Source organism: Notothenia coriiceps, unplaced genomic scaffold (assembly GCF_000735185.1).
Source record: "Notothenia coriiceps isolate Sejong01 unplaced genomic scaffold, NC01 NC01_scaffold00015924, whole genome shotgun sequence".
Taxonomy (NCBI): Eukaryota; Metazoa; Chordata; class Actinopteri; order Perciformes; family Nototheniidae; genus Notothenia; species Notothenia coriiceps.
Window position 1 is genome coordinate 1,231 of NW_011348625.1, and position 21,416 is coordinate 22,646.

The following is a 21,416-nucleotide window of genomic DNA, read 5'->3' on the forward strand; positions in this document are numbered from 1 at the left end:
TTTAGTTATATTTAAATAAATGTATCTGCAACTCATTTGCTACTCTAACCATTTCCGTTGCTCCCTTTCAAACAATGTGCATCGGTTACATCTACTAACTGCTGCCCCCTGCTTTTCACTATTGCAAAGACCTCACTTCCTCTTTTGCTGCAGTTAAGTTTGTACATTATTTATACTTTGAGTTTAATGATTAATTTAGGTTTGCTCATAAAGTTCATATTTTTATTTGTGTACAAATATTTCTCATATGAAAGTGAGTGTGATATATATTACCTAAATAAAGTAAATCTGATAAACCCTCTTTCTGGTAAGCTATGAACCTGCCTGGGGCTTCAGCCTACCCATCTTCAAATGCATCTCTCAGTACATAAATATTGTACGTTATACATTATTAATGACCTGTTACTCCTTCTTTCAGACCCTCGTCCTATGAGATCCTAAGATGAAATCACATGACGAGGAAAAGCAATGAATGGGAGAGGACTGCCGGCTCACACTCCTCTCACTTTTGCTGTAGCACACATTACTACAGCTGCAGTCATAAGGATGAGAGAGGGGATGGAGAGAGGAGGAGGAGAGAGGGGGGAGGCAGGGCGGGGCTGCTGAGTGATAGCAGAGTGAGGAAGCTGCTCAACGGACCGCCAAGAAACAGGGAGGAGGAGGAGGAGGAGGAAGAGAGAGAGTATTTCCACAGGAGGTGAGCGCCGGCTTCAGAGGAGGTGGGGGGGGGGCTTCCAGACTGGATGGGCCCAGCGATGCCTTGATGGAGTATGGGCCAGGTTTTAGGATTCTCCCACTGCCGTGAGTCTGCTTTTGATCTGCTGTTTCCTTCTGTGTTTCCATGTGGGAGGTCTTTTCTATCTCACTCTACCTTTTTTTATATGTAGCCATTGTGTTTCAGCTCAGCATCTTCTCTTGCTAACAGCTGTAAGCATCGTATGTGTTAGCTCAGTCCCCTTCCTGCCTGCTCTCCATTCCTCTCTCCTACGTTTGGTTAACACATGGCTGAATTGATGGATGCAGTGCAGAGGGAGAGGCATTCTGTTGTCCTTGCATCCCTCTGATTTGTAGATGTTTGTGTGGCTGTGTACGAGGAGGCTTTGCAGGCAGGCATCTGAATAATGCAAGTTATTTCTCCCCTAAAAGCTTCTGTTGTGTGCTTTTATGTTTGTGTTTTATTTCATCTTTTTCCTCCAACAGTCACATGATTTTCAAGTGGTTTTATAAATACTTGCATGTGTTTAAGCATGCGCAGAATAGAGTATGCTGCACACTTAGCTCTGCCTGGGTTGATTTATTAGCTAATGTCATGCTGGCTATCTAATGTAGTGAAGGCCGGTACTGCTGCCAGCTTGGCTTTGTAAGAAAATGAGTCTGTATTTACGGTTGTCTATGACATCCTAAATCACATAAAGCAGTTATTCACAACAAGGTACTGAAATGTTTAGTTTATGTTCATTTTAATTTCACATGAATACACATACATTGCAGATTTGGAGAGGCCTATTAATCAGAAGAATGTAAGGGTTGTATTTAAAAGGTTAACTTCATGTAAAAGCAGCAACAACACATTTCTAACAATCTTTTTCGATTTTTTTTCTTTGCATGTGGTCTGGTAATTCATGTAAAATTGTGTCTGTGTTTTCTTCCAGAGGAATATGGCTCTGTGGCTTCCACTCCGGACTCAACACCTCCCTGCACCGATGGTATGATGAACAAAATAATTTTGTCTCACAATACTAACACAAATAGAAAATCCCTGCTTCCTGAAGGCTTTTTTCTGAAAGTTTTGATCAATGGTACACTTTTGGGGAGGAGAGATGTTTATGCACTTATCAAAGAGAGTTTCATTCACTTGTCTCACCTTCTTTTCTCCCAGACATCAAATGACAACCCTGGCTGCTTTTATCTGACACATCTATTCATTCAAAGCACTATCCTTGTATGCCTCTGGATTACAATACACACTATTATCAGCAGTCTCTACCTGTATAAGCTGTGGTTGGGGTGACCCTATTTTTTCTTATTCTGTCTCCATTCAGGCGGAAATGATGAGTCTGAGTTGTGCGAGCTGCAGACAGCCAGGGAGTGGTCTGACGATGAGGAGGAGGAAGATGATGACGAGGGTCTGCTTTCATCCTCGTCCATCTGGGGCACGCCGCGGCAGAACTCCTCCGAGCTGACTTTCTCTTACATCGCCATCGCCGAGGCCGAAGCTGTGGGAGCCTCGCGACACTTCCGACGCCGGTGCGCCTCTCGGGGGAGTCGCACTCCTTTGATCCGCACGGACACCCTGGAAACACTGTTGGACTCCCCAGATGTGGACTGGGACACTCAAGGTTTCCTCGGGCGAGAGGAAGAAGAGGAGGCCTCAGAGAGGCGAGAGCAGGAGAGGGTGGAGCAGCACATATTAACTGAGACCATTACAGTCCAGCCCATTCCCCAAAGTCTGGAGTCAGAAACTCAGGGGAGAGACGCAGGAATTCAAAGAGGAGAGTCTCCCAGCAGTCAGATTCAGATGGAACAGAGTCCCTCCCTCCTTCAGGGTAAGAAAGAGCAAATGGGTGTGTAGGCCATGTAGTGTCGAGTTGTGCTCTATTTTGTCTGCTAACCAAAAGTTTAAGTAGTGGTTTACAATGTTCAAATGTTGGTCCAACAGGTATCGGGTTTGTCTCAGTTAATTCAGAAGGACCTTCCCAGATCTAATGATGATGATTTGACTAATGAAATGTTTTCTAATCTATATATATATTCAGATGTATCTTGAAATGCCCAACCTAATTATTTTCAGCCTTTTCAGAGTAACACCATTTATGTGGGTAATTATTTTACTCCATAGCGTGTAGCCAGTAATGCAGACTAACATGCTACAAGTCTGCTAATTATTTTTGTTTCCACGATGCTATCCAGAAGATTTTGTTTAAGAAAGGTTATAACTGGAAAAAGTGATATATGTTTTACCTCACAGCTAAAATGTTGCGGTCCAAATACTGTGTCTCACAGCTCAAGCTGAGCATGTGCTCATGTGCTGTGATGTCCTTCTGATGGTGACATCATCTTTTGTTTCCCGGCAGCCGCAGCCGCAGCCTCACAGACCCCCGAGTCAGAGTCACCCGTCACCAGGGAAACCATTTCAGTCAAGCTGCTCACATCAATGCAACCCAGAGGCCCGGCATCTTCGACTCCAGCTGCCATTGGTCAAAACTCTCAGGAACAGCTGGTCAGCGATCACTGGTTTTCAGCTCTTAACCTATCAGAAGACTTTACCTATCAGAACACTATCATAGCAGGTACAACCCTCACATCTTTAAATAAGCTTACACGTTTATATAACCATGATTAATTAAACTTTAGTTAAAAACATTTATGCATCTGTTAACAACCAAAGAAATGGTAATGAATGATGTTTACTAAGTTTTAGATATCCTATAATTTATTTTATTTAAGAAGTTCCATCCATCCATCTTCTCCCACTTATCCGTGGTCGGATATTTAAGAAGTTATGGTGCACATAGTGTAAACACTGTATTTAGTATGTGTTAATGATAAGAATCGGAACACCAGAGATTTGCATATGTCTTCTATAAACATTATTTGGATGGCTTTTATAAAGTTGCAACTGATGATTTAAAATAACTTGATGAATAGTTAATAGATAGTTGTTAAAGCTTAATACATTGTTTAGACAGATAGTAATTTGTAAATACTTACTAATTAGTGGCTGCTCCAACTATCAATGCCTATCTTTGATTTTATATTACACAAAGGATATGATCAAATACCATTGAAGCATCACTACAATATGAAAACATTATTCATTATCATTTCATTGTTTGGAAATAGAAATACCTATTAACTGTGGCTGTATTAACTATCAATTTACTGTTTATTAACAATGGTTATTAGAAGTATCATGTTCTCACTGGTCTGACCACCGTCCTCACATCTCTTTGTCTTGGTCTTGTTGTCGAGCAAGGTCCTCTCTCTTTAACCCGTTAATCAATACTTTAAATAAGGGAAATATCAGATTTCGCTTTCAGCATGGACCTTAAAGAACAGGCTGACAAAGATAGCCTCCCCGGAAGTCCTGCCTGCTCATTTATTCTCCATAGTTACCCTCTCTGGGGATTTCAGGAATGATTAGCTAATTGCGGGGAAAGCATTTTTGGCATTGGTAGACTTTTTAGACAAGCACACCACCATCACTGATGCTATAATTTCCATGTTGATCACACACAAACACACAGAGTAGGAGACAGGTGTGTGTGCCTTTATTTTGTGGGAGATTGTTTGCACGAGTGTTTGAGACAAAAGAAAAAGCAAGAAAGACAGAGTGCGAGATAAAATCCTGTTCTTAGCTTGGCGGCATTTTAAGTGGATAGTCGAGTAGAGTGCAGTCTTATTTTAGTGGATGTGGGGGGGGTTCAGTAACCCCTCAGACCGCTGATGAATGTGTGGCCGGGCTGATGACAGAGTTTAGGGTGTCCTGAATAAATAGCACACATGCATCTATTGGAGCATCATATCTCTTTTGGTTTTATTACTTGTTGTAGAGGCTGCATAACCTCAGTATGTTTTCTGTCAATTTGAATGTCTCCAGCAACATCATATCAAATATCTTTGCATTTTGTAACATTAAACACTTGAAAAGCTTTTAATTTTAAATGATACCCAACCCTACTTATTGGACTTTGCAACAAAATTGTTTATCTGCATACTAATGTCTCAATTTTCAAACCAATTAAGCGAGTAATTCTTTCCTGAATCTGCAGATTAAAATGACCATTTCATTTTCGGCAATTCTCTCTGATTATCAGGTTATTTGTTGCCAAGCATTATACAATGAACAAGCTTTATTTCAGGAACTTTCAGGACTCTTAACAAGAAAAAAGGACAGAACATCAAGCTCCTCATCCATTTATTATCAGTAGTGGTGGCACAGAAAGGTTTGGCCTGGTGACATAACAGAAAATAACCCGGGTTCTCCTGTTTCAGGTGTTAGATGGCACATGAATACCAAACCCAACTCTATATAACTTTGTGTGAGTTCAAAGGAATACCTTCCATTCATTCTGATTCAGAATCTACCTTTGCATAAAGGAATATGATCTAAGGATTTTGAGAGTTTTGTGTGATTGTGGTGAATCATGTCTTAAGTGTTAAGCTCTTGGAGACGCGATGAGAGGTGGGCGGTGCTGCGAACTAGATTATTTTGGGATGTCAGGCCTTTGGACTGCTGAGCGAGCAGGGGGTGGCCAAAAACAGCTCAGAGGGGAGAGGGGAGCCTAACGGGATTGAGAGGGACAGAGGGTGTGAGAGGGAACACTGGAGCGGTAACTAAAATGGCCAGTAAAGGTGAGAACATACGATTGATGCAAAAAGAAGATTATTTGAGACACCTATGTAGACCATGTATCTGTTTACTGCATTGAGCTGCAAAGTGATGTGTTTAATTTTAGAGAGAAGAGGGAAGGCAGTGGAAAGCTACAGGGAATGGAAAGGGGTGGAAACCACTTCTAGGTCTTTTAGACTGTTAAGCTTTGTGACTTTAGTGTAGAGTTGAGAAGGCTGGACTATCAGGGGGCTGAAGGTGGGAATTGAGTGATTTCTCGCTCCTCTATGATCATTTTACAAGCAGATTCTCTGGAGACAGCAGCGTCAGTCAGCTAGAGTTGTGTTTGCCTTTTAACTGATGAGCTGTACCTATCATGCATGGTAGTGCATGTATAATGAGTCTTCAATTATTCAAAAGAGCGATAGTCTTATTAATTTATGTAAACTGTCCTGTTGTGGTATGCTCGGTCATTTTGCCAGCTGGGTTACATTTTTGGCACAAGCAGCACTATAGTATGGAATTTATTGGACAGATGTGATTAAGCTGACAGAAACTGGATCGAATGCAATATATTTTAAGGTTCAAATCAAATGATGTCACGCTGAGTTTACATAAAGTATACACGAGACATGTGATTTATGATGTTTTTGTTTAAATGGCTGATTTATTGATTGAATTGATAATTCCTTAATTCAATCACTTCCTCAATGCTCCTTTTTCATAATATGTAACTAAGTCACCTGCTTAGTACACCAGCATACATTGTTCTGGATTGGATTGCATTATGTGTTGGAGAGAGTGTTCTCGCTGATTTCAGTCATTCGCTGTATTTTCATTTGCTGATATGATAATACAGCTGCACAATAAGTTCACCTGAAGTATATTAATGTTTGCATAGCACAGGTTTAGTTGAGATTAGCTATTAATGGCAATAGAAGTAAGAGGAAGTCTGAAGTGAGGTCCTCTTTAAAAGTTCCCAAAAGGCTTATTTATCATACCCAGACAATAGCTAATTAGCATATATTATCTTAGCAAAGTTTAGCTTAGCTTAGCTTTGCTTAGCTTAGCATAGCACAGCTGGCCTTGTTCAGTCCTAAGGGAACAATATATGGGCACCAGTACTTCTTAAGCTCATTAATTATGCTTGATTAATCTGTTCTAAAACTTTTTTGAAAATGGCGACTGCAGGAAGTGTCTTCCATATGTCCATTCCAGTGTTGGACTATTTCAATTGTTCTTATTTAGTTAGACGCTCTGACACCAATGTGCTGAGCAAACCTGTCTCAGAATGACAGCAGCACAAACAAACCGGTGGACAGGTGTGTTTCAGTGGCATCATGGGTAATATAAATTGTGCTCAGTGATGCTTATGAGTTACCTATCTATTGTCTGTGAACAGGCTTCCCTTTTCTCTAATGCAAAGGCTAAGCAATTCACTGAATGAAAAGCACAAATAAATATTGAAGGTTAACTCGTTGGGAATCATGGTCATTTAAAAGGGTTCAAAAAGTGATGTTATGTAAAGAGACACATTTGATGGTTGAAAGACTGTATCAAACAGTATATTCATTTTAATTAAATATCCTTTTGGTATTAATGAAACAAGGAGAATATTGTAATAGCAACAGATACTATTGTTATTACAGTATAAAGATAAAAAGGTAAAATAGCCACAAATTGAAGTCCACTCCTCTAAAGCATGACTCGGACGCCACTGTCTCCAAGGGAGCTGTTGCCGGGTGACAGAGAGGGACAGCAGCAGGGTGTGGAAAAGGGGCTGCTAACGGCTGATGTCTGTGGGCAGGTGCTGTGAAAGGCTGCTCTCTTCTCGACCGCTTGCTTCCCTCTTTCATCCGAGGGCTAAATTTAGCCAGAGCAGCAGCCTGACGTGTCCTAGTCGCTGCTCTGAGTGCTGAAAGCTAGAACTGCTTTCTGCTTCATGTCCCCCCTTTCCAACCCTCTTCCTTCTCTTCTCCTTTTCTTCCCTACAGTATGTCAGAACCACTGTTTTCCTCTTCCTCTCCCTTGTTCCCAGACAAATTAAAGACCTTTGTGGGGATACAAGATGGAGGCTCCAGTCATATTGCTAGAAACCAGCTTGTTTAAGATGTTAAGACATTGGTCTGAGCATTTCTTTTTTTTTTTTTCATTTAAATGTAATTATTCAAAAAAAAATGTCTGCATATCTGTCCTATAAGTCGTAACAGCCAACTGTACTTTTTAAAAAAGATTTTTCTACTCAATACTGTTTTATTTCATCATCTTCTACACTGTTCTCCATAAATTAACATCACTGTTTTTATTCTGGTTTAATCTTTTCCTCCCTCTCCTCTCACCTTGTCTTTCAGTGATGGACGTGATCTACTGGAAGGACACGGAGCGGACAGGCATGATCCTGACAGGGATAGTGGTCGGCCTGCTGTCCTTGTTCCAGCTCAGCGTCATCTCTGTGCTCTCCACTGTCTCACTGGCTGTCATGTGCTTCACCATCTCAGTGCGCATCTACTACCAAGTCCTCTACATCCTCAACTGGGGAGATGGAGCGCATCCCTTCAAGTAAGACCATATGCTGTCATGTATTCTTTAAGGACACTGGATGTTTATCCCTCCTATTTTCTACAGCTTTCCTAAAAAAGGAACATAGTCAAACTAGGGAAAAGATGCTTGACCCCATTCAGTCACAGTGCATAGATGCTTTCCAAAACAAACCCCTGAGTCAATTTGGCCACACGCCTTCCACACATTTCTATTTTCTTTCTTTAAGTAAGCAACTTCTTTTGAACTTCACATATAATTGACTGTGCTTATATCAAATAATGTAGTATTTTCTCCAATTACGGTTATTAATAAAAAGCTGGCTCAAGTGCTTTCATTAAATATTGATACACCTTTTTCTATAAAAGGCGACTTTTAAAAATGGCTTTTGACTGCTGGTCACTGACTTGATTTATATTTGGGCTTGAGGGATAGGAGCTAAAGAACTTGTACCACTGTGCCATTAAATAGAATTATTTTATGACCAGTACAGGAAGTATCACATTTCTGTTTATTGCCAATACTTCTATCCTCCTCAGCTTCCTTTTTTCGCATCTCATGTCCTCTTCTTGTTTTATCTCAGGTCATATTTGGGCATGGACATCAGCCTCAGTGGAGAGGAGGCCGACCTCTACATGCAGAAAGCCATCGTGTTGGCTATGTCTGCTGTTGAATCTCTGAAGGGACTCCTTTTTGTTAAAAATCTCTTGGAGTCCATCAAGGTGAGCTTTAGCTAGCCAATTAAGTACATTTTTTTTGTGTATGTGTGTGTCTGTGTGTGAGGACTGTTAAGTTGTTCTCTCTTAATGACCTGTCTGTATAGCTTTGCTTCTCCCTGTCTAGTTAACCTCTCCCCTTCATTAACCCAGACATCAGTTCCCTCTCTGCATTCTTTAATTTCTCTCCATCATCAGTCATCTTCCTCCCTCCATCATCCTTGCACACATCACTGGAGATGACAGCATTGCCATGCCAACCGTTTCTCTCGTTATGCTAGCTCACAGTTGACGAACCAACTTCTAAATTAGGGCAGCATCACTGACGGCAACTGTCAGACCCAAAAAACATATCTTTTGATAATAATGTGGGAAAAAAATTGGTCCCTTTGGAAAAAAAATCCTTTCAAATTATTATTACTAAATTGGTTCTAACCACCAAAAAAGGAGCTTTGCTCTTCTCATCTACGCTTTGTTTTCAGCCTCTGGGTATGTTTCTCTTGCCAGTAGAGCCGAAGCATTATTTTTATATTTATCAAACCTGCATCAGTATCAGCTGTCATCACCCAAAATACGTTACCACAGTTTTTTTTATAAATATACCTTTTTTACATATTTTTAAACAGTGATATAATGATTTTAGGTTGAATCAAGGTTATATATTGTAGTGGTCATTGTTCCATCTACAGCTCTTAATGTCGACATGATGAATTCGTTAAACGTAACTACAAATTGGAAACGAAAGCATCCGCCAAGTTAATGTGATGTCAAACTGCTGCACAAAATACAACTTTTGTATATTGGTAGTAATTATAATACACACAAGCTCTGTTCTTATATTGCTTTTCATTGGTGTGGAGTATATGTGGAGTATTACAGGACATTGTACATTTAAAGTTTTAATATATGACATGTAAAGAATATTTGCCTAAATCAAGAAGTGCACACACGTCATAAACCCATATATATATTAATATACTTACACACACACACACACACACACACACACACACACACACACACACACACACACACAGACAGCAGTGTCATCATATCATCATCAGTATCAATAGAGACACCATCTCTTCACACTAATCCACATTGAAGGTCAGTACCAGTGTCAGATTTATGACCAGTGTACTGTATGTTCATTGGTATAGTGTGTCACGTATCACTGTAAAAATGTGATCTATTTAGTTGCCACTTTTGTAATGGAGATATTTATATAGCTCTTTGATCAGTTCTAAAAAAGATACAAATTTGACAATTATTTAAACGTTTTCTTTCAGTTCACAGTGCAAGTGTAAACATTAAGAAAAGTTACATAATAAATGAATGCCACTTTGACAAAGTATTGTACATTTAATATCTGAATTTATTTCAATCATACCTGACATAATAATGGCATTTCGCTAATCAACAGCAGCAGTTTTTGACCAGACAGACTTAAACTATTTGCAGTAAATGGGGAGTCAGTGTAAATGGTTTAGCCCCCTAACCCTCCGAGTGTCAACTCTGACCTGGCCGGTATGTGACCTGGCAGACAGGAGGAGGTGCTCAGAGACGCATCAGCTGGAGCCTCTTACCATCTGAGACAGGGGTGTCCCATATCAGGGCAGCGCTGGATCCCTTACACTGAACCGTGACATGATGAGATATAAGGGGACACACAGAGAACCATATTTGGAGTCCTGTACTTACAGTAGATTCTTTCCTTTCTTCAACAGAGAGAACATTTGAAGGGCATTATGCCATATTGCAGCGTGATTTACTTCTTTCTGCAGACATCTTTGATGGGAGTTAAACTAACTGAGTAACTGATCTTTCTCTTTGTCTTAGTTGCTGGTTCTGGTGTACCTTGTGACATACCTGGGAGAGCTGTCCAATGGCCTTACTCTGCTCATCATCAGTAAGATATCTCACTACTGGAAATGTTGAATCTATAAAATATAACTGTCTGATTTGATGTCAACTTATCTACTTTTCTCTGTTTTTCTGCAGGTGTAATCGCTGTCTTTTCTTTGCCACTTTTCTACAGACAACGCCAGGTAATAACCCTCTTAATTGGCCCCTTGTACTGTCACTTTAACTGGTCCTTTATTTTCATATTCATTTAAGTAACTGAAACACTTCTGTTATTTAACAGGACCAGGTGGACAACGTCGTTGCACAAATCCAGGGCAAAATGGACAACTTTAAGGACACGTGAGTATAGCTCCATCTTCTGGTGCAATATTGCCACCAACACTGGTATTTTGCTACTGAGTCAGTTTTGTGGTCTGTTGTAGTATCCACACTTGATGTTATTTACTGCATGTTTTCCGGATACTGCTAGTGTCAACTTAACGGTTTAAAACAAAACGGTTGTCTTTGTGTATATCACAGGGACATTTATGATTAATGAGAACATCCTGTCACTCAGACAAGCTCATTGGAGCGCAGATGATCTGTTGGGTTCAATTTAATTTCCATATAATGTACAATCAACCAGTGTCAACAATTGTGCATTACAATTACAGTCAGATCGGAGCAATAATACATTGATTACAATAACAACAATCAAGCCATTCAATTTATATAACATATAATATATATACAATACATAAGACAAACATGATGAGGTTTGCAGCAGGGTTAGCATACATGTGCATCAAGTGATGGTTAAGTGTACTTTTGGGCCTTTGCAGCAAATTAATGTGTAAGAATTCAAAACTGCAATGTTGGAAGGACAGGCCCCCAGTAACTATTTTCTATTTATCTCTCTCACAGTCTTTGTAGAATTGCCCATGGTGGTGGCCCTCCTCCTGACTCAACTCCTGGTGGCGCCAAACCCAAATCCCAGTAAACACTGATGGACAAGAACTTAAGGAAAAGCTCCCAGAGATACAGGATGTCACTCAGATGTCTTACCCCGCAGTCTGTGCTCAGAGCTCCAGAGATCGGAGCTCCAGAGACTGGGGAGGGGAGGCTACTTAAACGGACAATGATGAGGATCACGCATGGTACTTTATACTCTAGCTGTATCTAATTTATGGGGTTGGAGGTTGGGGTCGGGGTTTAAACGTAATCAAGGTGTATGAATCTTGAATGGGACTCTAGCTGGTGACGTCGGAGATGAAAAGATTCAATGACACAGCTTGATGATCGTTGGAAATATTCACTGTTTTTAATATGTTAAAAATGACTCAAGAAGTGTCTTAGATGGCTGAGAGCTGTAATCCAACTGAGGTACAATGACCAGGAATGGAAAGTTCCCACATCAACAGCTACTCACCTAAAAAAAGAGAAGTTGGTTGATAAGGTGAAAAACAGGGGTCATCATTATTCATGGCAGCGTAAAACTGGCAATTAAAGATGCATGTGTCAGCACATGAACTTTTTCTGAATGCAGAATCATTTTCATGACTGTGTGTGTGTGTGTGTGTGTGTGTGTGTGTGTGTGTGTGTGTGTGTGTGTGTGTGTGTGTGTGTGTGTGTGTGTGTGTGTGTGTGTGTTTGATTCCTGACCTACAGCTTAGTGAAATGAAAATGCTACCTACACGCAATTAAAGTCACACTTCTTCTTTATTTTTCAATACTTTCTGTTTCCTTTCACCCACATAGGCATTTACTTTATTCACATCATTCATTTGAGTTGTATTTTTTTTTCAGCTCACACCACTGAACATTTGTAGCATAATATTTAGAGAAATAGAATCTTCTACTACAAGTTTAATAATTAAGATGTATCATAAATGAAAGGAAATGGCCTGACAGGACTTCATTTTAGGATCACATGATACAAAATGCAAGTATTTCAGATAGATATCTTCTCTGAACTCATAATGTAATTATTTGAAGCCTTTTGAAGTAATGCGGGAGTGAAATACAGCAGGTGCCTTGTAACAGTAACTGCAGGTTATAGTGCATGATCTGATTCAAAGTACTTCAAACTTCTGACAACCGCTTACAGCGACTCCGCCTCCCACAACAAACCACTTCACCTGACCATTGCCTTCCGGAGAATGGTGTTTTGTACATATACTGTACAATACTTGTGTAATGTGCACCATGACAAGTAGGTATCTTATACAGAATTGTAAGTAGATCCGTTTTAGGAATAATACAATTATTCAGGATACTCTGCAGCTTCACATTTTCCTTTAGCAGTTGCATTTAAACCTCATACCAAAATGTGTTTGTTGTTATGCCTTATTATTGCATAAGTTAAATATGTGTGCTTCAGTGAACATGTGTTAACAGACATGATCAGCTAAACATGAACACTTTTTAGCCTTAGACATTTGCTGCTTAGTAGCTTCCTGCAGCAGTTTTCTGTAATAATACAAAATGAGATCAATCGTCTTGGATTTCTTCTGAAAAGAACACTCAAATTGTAGGCACTGACTTCCTTATCTATTTCACAGCCTGGCATTAATTAAGAAAATGTTAATTTAATGAGTTATTTCTTGTCAAGCTATATTTAAAAAAATATGTAGCTTGACAAGACTCACTTAGTCTAGACAACCACATAATTAACTTTTTAGATTTTGCTGAGTGGATGGGAGATAAATCCAAACAGGAAAGCAACTTCTGAACAGACAGCCATAACATCCATTCTAGTAGTATACAGATTATTTTGTATTCCTGAATACAACTAGGGTTTTAATCTTGGAAAAATGCTTTTTCAGTATGTATTTTATTCGATGTTAGAGAAGGGGACATACAACTCATAAAGATATTATACTATCTAACCAAAATGACTTACTTTATGTATGATCTTTATATGTATAGCTTCAGATAATGTTGGATAACCAGAAATTACACTAGGTGCAGGAATATGGGCCTACGACAGTAAATGCTAAATTGTGTTGCAGCTTATTGTTTGTTACTGGTTTCTTAATGAATGTTGATCTTATAGACTCATGTGATTTAAAGTTAGGGTTTTACATATGCACTTATTTTAAAAGGGTCACTTTGGGCATCTTAATTTGCTTGCCCTGTAAATATTCAGGCATGGTAGTTTCTGTTTCTGTCTCTTTCACACAACCACAAGGAGGCGACAAAAGTCAGGATATTACTTGATGTTTTTCAAGTGCCCATTGGGTCTGACAGCTTGCGAAAACTGGAGGACTCCAGCCACTGGACAGTTTTAAAAACTACCCAATCAGAGAAAGAGTTACATTTGAATTTCTCCATTCCTTATACAAGTATGATTTGATTGAGTTGTGTTTTTTTTTTTTTTATCTTCTCCACTATATTTACAGTCTGTTACTTTTTATGCTCAGCTGGTCGCGAAATAAAGTAGGTCAGGTCAGGTGATAGATCTGAGTAGGTTTTATATTTCAGTACTTTATGTGTCATGTTCATAACGGACATAAAGGCTGTCCTCCTTTACAGTGATAGTGACAAGTCTGGACTTGTCTGCCCAGTTTCAAACTCAATGAGCTCATGGCAACACAGTAAGTTGACTAAAAATAATGACACAATTGGTTGTGATGTGGACTATAAATTACCTTGTTAAAATAATATAAATGAAAGAATCACACGTTAAACAATTTGATATACATTTCTATTCATCAAAGAGTCTAGTAAGCATATGTTTTTTTTAGAATAAACTTCTTTAATACAGACTTCCCAACCTGTCTGTTCAGCCCGTTCAGCCCCCTGTTGGGAGGTAAAGAGGGTGGGATTAGTCAAGACCCGCCCTCTCATTGTAAACGGCTCGGTCCCATGCTTCAGTCCTGATGCAGATCTGCCACAGTGGAGTTGGTCGCGCGCAGAACAGGAGCAGAGGTGTTACGCACGAGTCCATCTCGAGACTATAAACCTATGATAAACTCTTGTTAAGGAAGGGATTCTGTTCTCATGGTGGGTCCTTCATCTGCCCGTCGAAGAGCGCGGTGAAGTGTTGGCTGTTTTAATGTCACCTCCAACAATGGATTACGGACGGACCATGGCCCCTCCGGTACCCCCCCACAACCCCAACCAGAGCCGGCCAGGGGGGGAGCGGCTGCTGAAGTGCGTCCTGCTCGGAGACGGAGCTGTGGGCAAAACCAGTCTGGTGGTCAGCTACACAACGAATGGCTACCCAACCAGATACGTCCCTACTGCATTTGATGACTTCTCAGGTAAAAATGACTTTACAGCATGGTTTATGCATTAAGCCTTCAAAAGTGAGAACCAATCAATATAAAAACATACTCTGCGAGATAGACTGTGCATTGGTATTTGAGCATATTGTCCAGTTATGATGTTGAATTAAAGATATTGTTTTCCACTTAAGAAGTTAGTCGGCTAGTTTCCACCTGCCTGACTATCACTAAATTTCACCAGCTTTGCCTGTTTTGAGAGCACCCTTTCATTCTGCCATTCACCCTATTTTTCTATTTGTACGATAGATGATTTTTTTTCTTTATCTAACTTTCCTCTTTGTTAATGCACGTTAGTTATCCTCCCTGAGATTGCCAGTTTTGCATTTGCCATGGTTCAACTTTCCAAGCTGTCTAACTTGTCCCAGCAGGCTTTGTTTACTGCAACCTGAGTGCAAATATCACAATTTTCCAAAGGGGAAAGTTGTTTTAAACTGGTCAGTGTTGGCATTACACACACCTGTGACTTGTTGATAACCTTCATGATAACATTCTCAGACCGTCACTCCTGAGCTTTTCTTCAGAAACTCTGAAAATCTTACACTGTGAATGAAGTTGTCACTCCTATAATAATCAGAAAGTAGGACTATTGATAACTGCACAATCACACATTTAGATGTAAGGAATTAATACTTGTGTCCTGTAACCATAACTGTTAGTTTAAATAAATGTTGCTATTAATCACTGACATATTACAGTGACGAGCTGTAAAACTGACAACTTGGCCAACACACACCCTATAAAACCCTTGTTGAGAACACACACCGCCCTCAGACGAGCGCTGGCTCAACCCTCCCGTACTGGACAGAGAGCGTCTCCGTCTCAGGGGTTTTGGATTGCACAACTCTGCCTATTGTTGTCAGCCTTGACCCGTGAGCCCTCTGCTCCATACTGGAATAGGCACATCTGTTGCAGTGGCTCAGAGGCAGAGATTGTCTTTCGCCTAGGCCTGACAGAGAGTGATTGTGCAGTTGGGGCCCTTAATGGTGATGTCATTTCTTGGTGCCCTGGAATCAGAGCGTCCTCTTGAAAGCTGACTTCTGAGCAGTTACGCAATGCCACAGGTGGCACAGCGGAGCAAGAGGCTGCAATAGGGGACGATAAGAGGGAGTTTTAGTCCAAAAAAATCAAAGGAGTATCATATGTCAGGGATTACAAAATGATTACACAATGGCGGCTCCCTCTCACTTTCCTTTCTTTATGTCCTCCTGCTCTTTCTCCTTGCCTTTGTAATGCTACCATGCCTGTCCTACTACACGAATCGGTCTAGCAAACTCTTTGATCAGGTGGTATGACCGACTATATACTCCAGGCGTATTGTAAATGTTTCCATGTGCCTGCTGCTTTGCATTGTGCTCACTCCTCTGAAAATAATAAATGGGCCTATAATGAAACTTTAAAATGACTCATCCACTTTTCCAATCTGGAAATAAGTCCTAATAGAAGAGAGTCCCTGAACAAACCCCCTATTAGTGGACCTTGGAAAGGCCTCTATCAAAACACAGCGGAGAACAAAGCTCACAGAGTGGGTCCAAGCGACAGTAAAGTGCATGGTCTCAACAGTAACTGGCAGGGTGGGTGGGCGAGACAGAGCAGGCCGTCTGTGAGCGGGAAACGCAGAGCAGGGGGTCTTTGTATTCTCAACTGGCAGGTTTTGTTTATTCCAAAGAATATTCTGGTGTGTGTGTGTGTAGCCTCACTGAAAAAAAGTAATGGTGACAGCTGTGACTTATTATCTCTGTCTTTTTCTATGTCAACAGCTGTGGTACAGGTGGATGGAAACCCAGTGAGACTACAGTTATGTGACACTGCAGGACAGGTGAGTTTTGTACAAAGACATATTACATTACATATTTGGCACCCTGTCCATATCACAATGTAGCCTATGCCTCTCAATCTGTCAGGTTTTAGCCATATGCTAGTGGCGTGGCTCTTCATGGCATCTGCAAAATGACTGACACTTCCTTCAGCATCATCTGAACTTTGTGTTTAGTGCTGATCAGTAAATGTTTAAAGCATATTTCCATCAGCTAATCACCATCTAGCTTCTCACATGGAAGGATTTTTTAGCTTTTCATGTTTTTATATTATTTTTGTGGGGCTGCTGGTTCTATAAAATAAGCCATTTTACTATCACATCTTAAGCATTTATCTGTTCAAGCGTTTTTATAGTATTTTTTTACTTTGACTGAATAATTAAATAGTTGACTTAAGTATTTAGCATGTAGTCTTTACATCACATGGGCCTCTCGCCTGCTACTTCAGGTAGCTCTTCTGTATGGAAAATGGCTACATTCCTGGGCTCTGCTGTCAATCTTCATCTAGAATGAAAATAACACCTCAATAGATAGGTATCTTATGGTGGTGCATTGCATTGGTAGATGGGAGGTATTAATGGAAAAAAAAGAAAAGTAAAACAACTCTCTGCTTTAAGGACATGGTGGTACAGGGGGCTTGCCAGGCAAAAGTTATTGGCTCATTATGATGTTGGTACTCAAGCGCAATCTTTGAAGGAACAGCTTGTGAAAGTGTGTTTTTTTCCCCTGGAGCATGGGTGGTTGTTTCATAATCCAACCAAAAGAACCCTGCCCTGGGAGCAGCATATTTGACATTCACAAACGCTGTAAGGGCACTGCCAGTTCAACACACAATCACCTGCGCTGTAAAGTGGAACGAGGCATTTGAACAAGCCCCTAATGCGTCTAAAATCTAACTGCATGTTGAAAGCTGCAACCAGTGTAAAAACGGCACACACGCAGAAAGACGCACACATGCAGACAAACTTGGGCAAATATGGGCTGATAAAAGTCAGCAAACTGTAACTGTATTTTTGCCATTTCATAAGGGGAGAGCTTGTGCCAAAAAACAACAACAGAGGAATAACAGAGAGAGAGACACAGAGACACAGACAGAGATAGCCCATACAGAAACAGTCTAGAGGAAAATGATAACAGCTGCTGCCAAAGCTGATAAACAGAGCTGCTCTTTGCTCAGAGATGTTGATGTCTGTATGTTCTGTAGATGGACGTCATCAGATTGGAAAGTACAGCCAAAGTTTTTTTGCGGGAAGTTGATGAGTTTCAACTGCATTTAGTTAAGCTTCGCATTCGGACTGTTTACTGATTGTTTGTGAGGATATTGAGGTTGTGTGTGAAAATCCGGAGGTGACACAGAGCCTTGTTTAGGTAAAGAGGGATTAGTTGAAAGAGGAATTGAGCTGGAAAGGAGAGGGTAAAGGAGAGGGTTAAAGGGAAAGAAGGAGAGGTTTGTGTCGAGTTTCTGCCAAACTTAATCTGTGTACTCAAGGGTGTGGGAGGCCCTTGTTAGTCAAAGCTGCGTGGCTCCAGAGTGTTAATTTAACAGATTCAGTCTAGTGGGGGCAGGGCTTGTGTATGCTATGTATTAGCACAATATAAACACAAAATAGTCAGTTTATTTAATTGGTATTGGCACGATTGCCTTTCATGTGATGTTTTTCGTACTGAAAAGTATTGACCAGTAAAGAAATGACTAAATGTGCTATAGTGTGTGTGTGTGAGTGAAGACGGGAATGGAAATGAGTCATCACACAGTATTTATTCACAGCTAAATGTTGATATTCAGTGGCCTGACATCATCACATTGCTAAATATTTATTTCTCTCTTCAATAGGATGAGTTTGACAAACTCCGCCACTTCTGCTACAGCCGGACAGACGCCCTGCTGCTCTGCTTCAGTGTGGTCAGCCCAGCGTCCTTTCAAAACGTCTGGGAGAAGTGGGTCCCCGAAATACGGCGCCGCTGCCCCCTCACACCCGTTCTTCTCGTCGGCACACAGTGCGACCTGCGGCAGGACGTCAAAGTGCTGATCGAGCTGTCCAGGCGGAGGGAGATGCCCGTGCTGGAGGAAGACGCCAGGGCACTGTCGGAAAAAATTGGGGCTGTAACGTACATTGAGTGCTCAGCGCTGACACAAAAGAATCTGAAGGAGGTGTTTGATGCGGCCATCGCTGTCGGGCTGAGGCAGTCTGACAGGAGAGTGAGGAGGGAGAGGAAGGTCCGCAGCACGGCCGATAAGATGAAGATGCTTTCCAAGTCCTGGTGGAAGAAATATGTCTGTGTCCAGTAGGGAGACGCTTCCTGTGACTCATGATAAAGCTGCTGACTTATTGGAGGGGACTGAGATTGATGCAAGGACTTTTTTTATGTTCACCTGGACATCTTCACAGCTTGTTGGTGGATTGACTTTTATTCAATGGAGCAATAGCTCAACAGAGAGCTGTAAAGTCGTTGCAGGAAACATCCTGTTGTTGATGCCTAAAAGACAGATGGCTGTCTGCTACCCAGAGCCCGTCTGAACTGTTAAATATGACTGTGACCAGCATTCAACCAAAAATAATGGAGCTAATAAAGTTTTATGGCACATGAACTCTATATCATACTGGATGTGTCCAAAGGAAACGTGAGCTGACTTGGAGGGGAGGTGTCCAGACAGTGATGTTATGTACTAAAAGTATACTCCTCGTATGAGTCTGATTCGATGCCCAAACGATGATATAATGATATATAATTGTCTATGTTCTACACTGTAATGCATCCCCTAACACATGATTTATTTCACTGAACTCAGAACATGAATTTAATGTAAATTAACTTTAATCCCAAATAAAAGATTCCATAATTATACTGTTGAGAGCCAAAGCCACTCCAGCACCTTGCTTCCTAAATTAAGGAGCAACTTCAGTTTGTGAAGAGTCACATGTGTAACTGATCCTGTTTATTTTTACTCATTTTCTTTTGGATTACAACCAAATTGTAAATTACTTTTGAATCTATGAGTTTCTTTGGGATTGTTGCAGTCCAGTTCATTATAAACTACAAGTAAATGTAGGGATTTCTCTTCACCAGCTTGTGTCTGTGCCACATTTTGAATTGTTACTAAAGCAGTCACACTGTTAGTCGACAACACAGTTGGAGACGCTCTACGCCTAATCATGTCTGATGCAGTAGATTCAAGCACCAAACAGTATGAATAAACCCAATATATATTGGTTTATACAATAACGCCTGTAGTGCTAAAATAAAAAAGTCTGTTAGTTTTTATAACTTTACCGTTACAAGTTTGCAGCAATAAGTTGGGTGGTGCCACTGTACATTGCACTTATAAAACACAGTCCAAACACATCACTGAAGTCTCGCCATGCAATGGCCTGTGGAGCAGTGGTGTAAATTAGACATAGAGCAGCACATGCACATGTGGTGCTTGAGATGTAGGATTACAGTGTCACTGAAACCGTGGCTGATCTGCATTTTCCCTGCACTACCCACCAGTTTGGATGATCACAGGGTCTTTCTTTGTCATTGCAGTCAGAGCCTTAAACAGATCATTATAATTCTTTCTCAGCCAGCATATTGGAGCTCTCTACTCTTTTGAAATTATACAGTAAATGAGGTGAAATCACCAAAGAGACTGATTATATGTTTGCTTCTTATTTTTCAGAAGCCTGTCATTCAGCTCTGTCTATTTATCTGTTCCTTCTGGGCCAATAACTGATCAGCAGATGTTTGAAATATTGTATATCATTATGTATGTTACATAGTACTCATTTATGATGTTTGTAATGTCATCAGGATAAATCTGTGTGTACATAAGTGAGTCAGTCACGGCTGTGCTGTCCAACTCTAAATGGTACTTAACAGAATGAGTGTTCAGTTGATGTCTGAATTTTGGCATGAGAGCAGTTTGTTGAGCTGTATGAGCAGAACAAAATAAAATGTGAAATATTTAAACTGTTTTCACTGTTGACTCTTCTATGGAGATGTTATCTCCATTGGTACACTCAAGAGAAAATGACCTGATGATGTGTGTGGCAGTGTTTGTTGAACATTTGCTCTCTGGGGTCAAGGGTTATACGATCATCAATAGGTGTTGAGACAGATCTCATGTTCTTTGTTTTTCAGTAAGACATTGCGTTACAGAACATTACATAAAAGGGAAGATGTACCTCGAAACCTAAATACAGACTATAATCGAGTTTAGTTAACTTTTGCCAAAAGTGTAACTGAAGTCTTAAAAAACACTTTCCACTGAAGACAAAAGTATCCAATGGAAAAAGTAATTGTCAATAAAAAAATGCATGTAGAGGTACAAATGTGACATCCCATTTTCACCTTTTTTAAACTTAGTTTTGTTTAGTATAGTCTACTTTATAGCATGGAACTATACCTACATAGTTTATTCATATTATCCCCTAATGCAACATGAAAGGTGGTGGGAAATGAAGTGCCAATTAAAGTATGATAACTACCAACATGTATTGATAAGACTGAAAAAAAAAGTTGAATATACAAAAGTCAGCTAGCTGCTGGATGTGTTTTAACCTGAGTAGCTTTTTTGCCATGTGATTTACCAAATACTCTTACTTACATACGTGTCTATACAGTGAGCAGTAAGTAAACAATGTCAGCCACAGCCAGTCTCTAAAATTGACTAAATACTACATTTTACAACGTTGGTAGAGAGTTAATTGTGACTTCAAAGATTTAGCTGCAGAGGTTTTGTCAGCACGAAGACTTCTAACTATGCAGGATCCGATGATTATAATTGCTTGAAATAGGCTTTTCCTCCTATTCATAGCTACGTGTCTGCACCACAGTATGCAACAATGGGCAGAGAATGACAGTTATCTAGTTATCTTGTACTTGTTTAGAAGTGCTAATG

The 21,416-nt window shown here is 40.3% G+C and overlaps 2 protein-coding genes across 2 annotated transcripts; both read left to right on the top strand.

Moving 5' to 3' along the window:
• The first annotated feature begins 690 nt into the window (after positions 1-690).
• On the top strand, positions 691-12,153 carry rtn2a (reticulon 2a). Its single transcript, XM_010775654.1, has 10 exons — positions 691-801; positions 1,653-1,706; positions 2,043-2,546; positions 3,075-3,290; positions 7,684-7,891; positions 8,454-8,592; positions 10,426-10,495; positions 10,588-10,634; positions 10,733-10,791; positions 11,356-12,153. Exons 1-10 carry the CDS (start codon positions 771-773, stop codon positions 11,429-11,431), a joined length of 1,404 nt encoding a protein of 467 aa, XP_010773956.1. The 5' UTR covers positions 691-770; the 3' UTR covers positions 11,432-12,153.
• A 2,081-nt stretch (positions 12,154-14,234) lies between these two features.
• LOC104949311 (rho-related GTP-binding protein RhoU-like) lies at positions 14,235-20,481 on the top strand. The gene is made up of 3 exons (XM_010775655.1): positions 14,235-14,696; positions 16,478-16,536; positions 18,369-20,481. The coding sequence occupies exons 1-3, from the start codon at positions 14,489-14,491 to the stop codon at positions 18,822-18,824; spliced, it is 723 nt and encodes a 240-aa protein (XP_010773957.1). The 5' UTR covers positions 14,235-14,488; the 3' UTR covers positions 18,825-20,481.
• The last annotated feature ends 935 nt before the right edge of the window (positions 20,482-21,416 follow it).

Bases quoted from the DNA above. Each gene is read 5' to 3' on its own strand.
- LOC104949311 (XM_010775655.1), top strand. From the start codon at position 14,489: ATGTCACCTCCAACAATGGATTACGGACGGACCATGGCCCCTCCGGTA. The intron at 14,697-16,477 runs GTAAAAATGACT...CTATGTCAACAG, and splicing joins TGCATTTGATGACTTCTCAG to CTGTGGTACAGGTGGATGGA. The intron at 16,537-18,368 runs GTGAGTTTTGTA...TCTCTTCAATAG, and splicing joins TATGTGACACTGCAGGACAG to GATGAGTTTGACAAACTCCG.
- rtn2a (XM_010775654.1), top strand. From the start codon at position 771: ATGGGCCAGGTTTTAGGATTCTCCCACTGCC. The intron at 3,291-7,683 runs GTACAACCCTCA...CTTGTCTTTCAG, and splicing joins TCAGAACACTATCATAGCAG to TGATGGACGTGATCTACTGG. The intron at 8,593-10,425 runs GTGAGCTTTAGC...TCTTTGTCTTAG, and splicing joins ATCTCTTGGAGTCCATCAAG to TTGCTGGTTCTGGTGTACCT.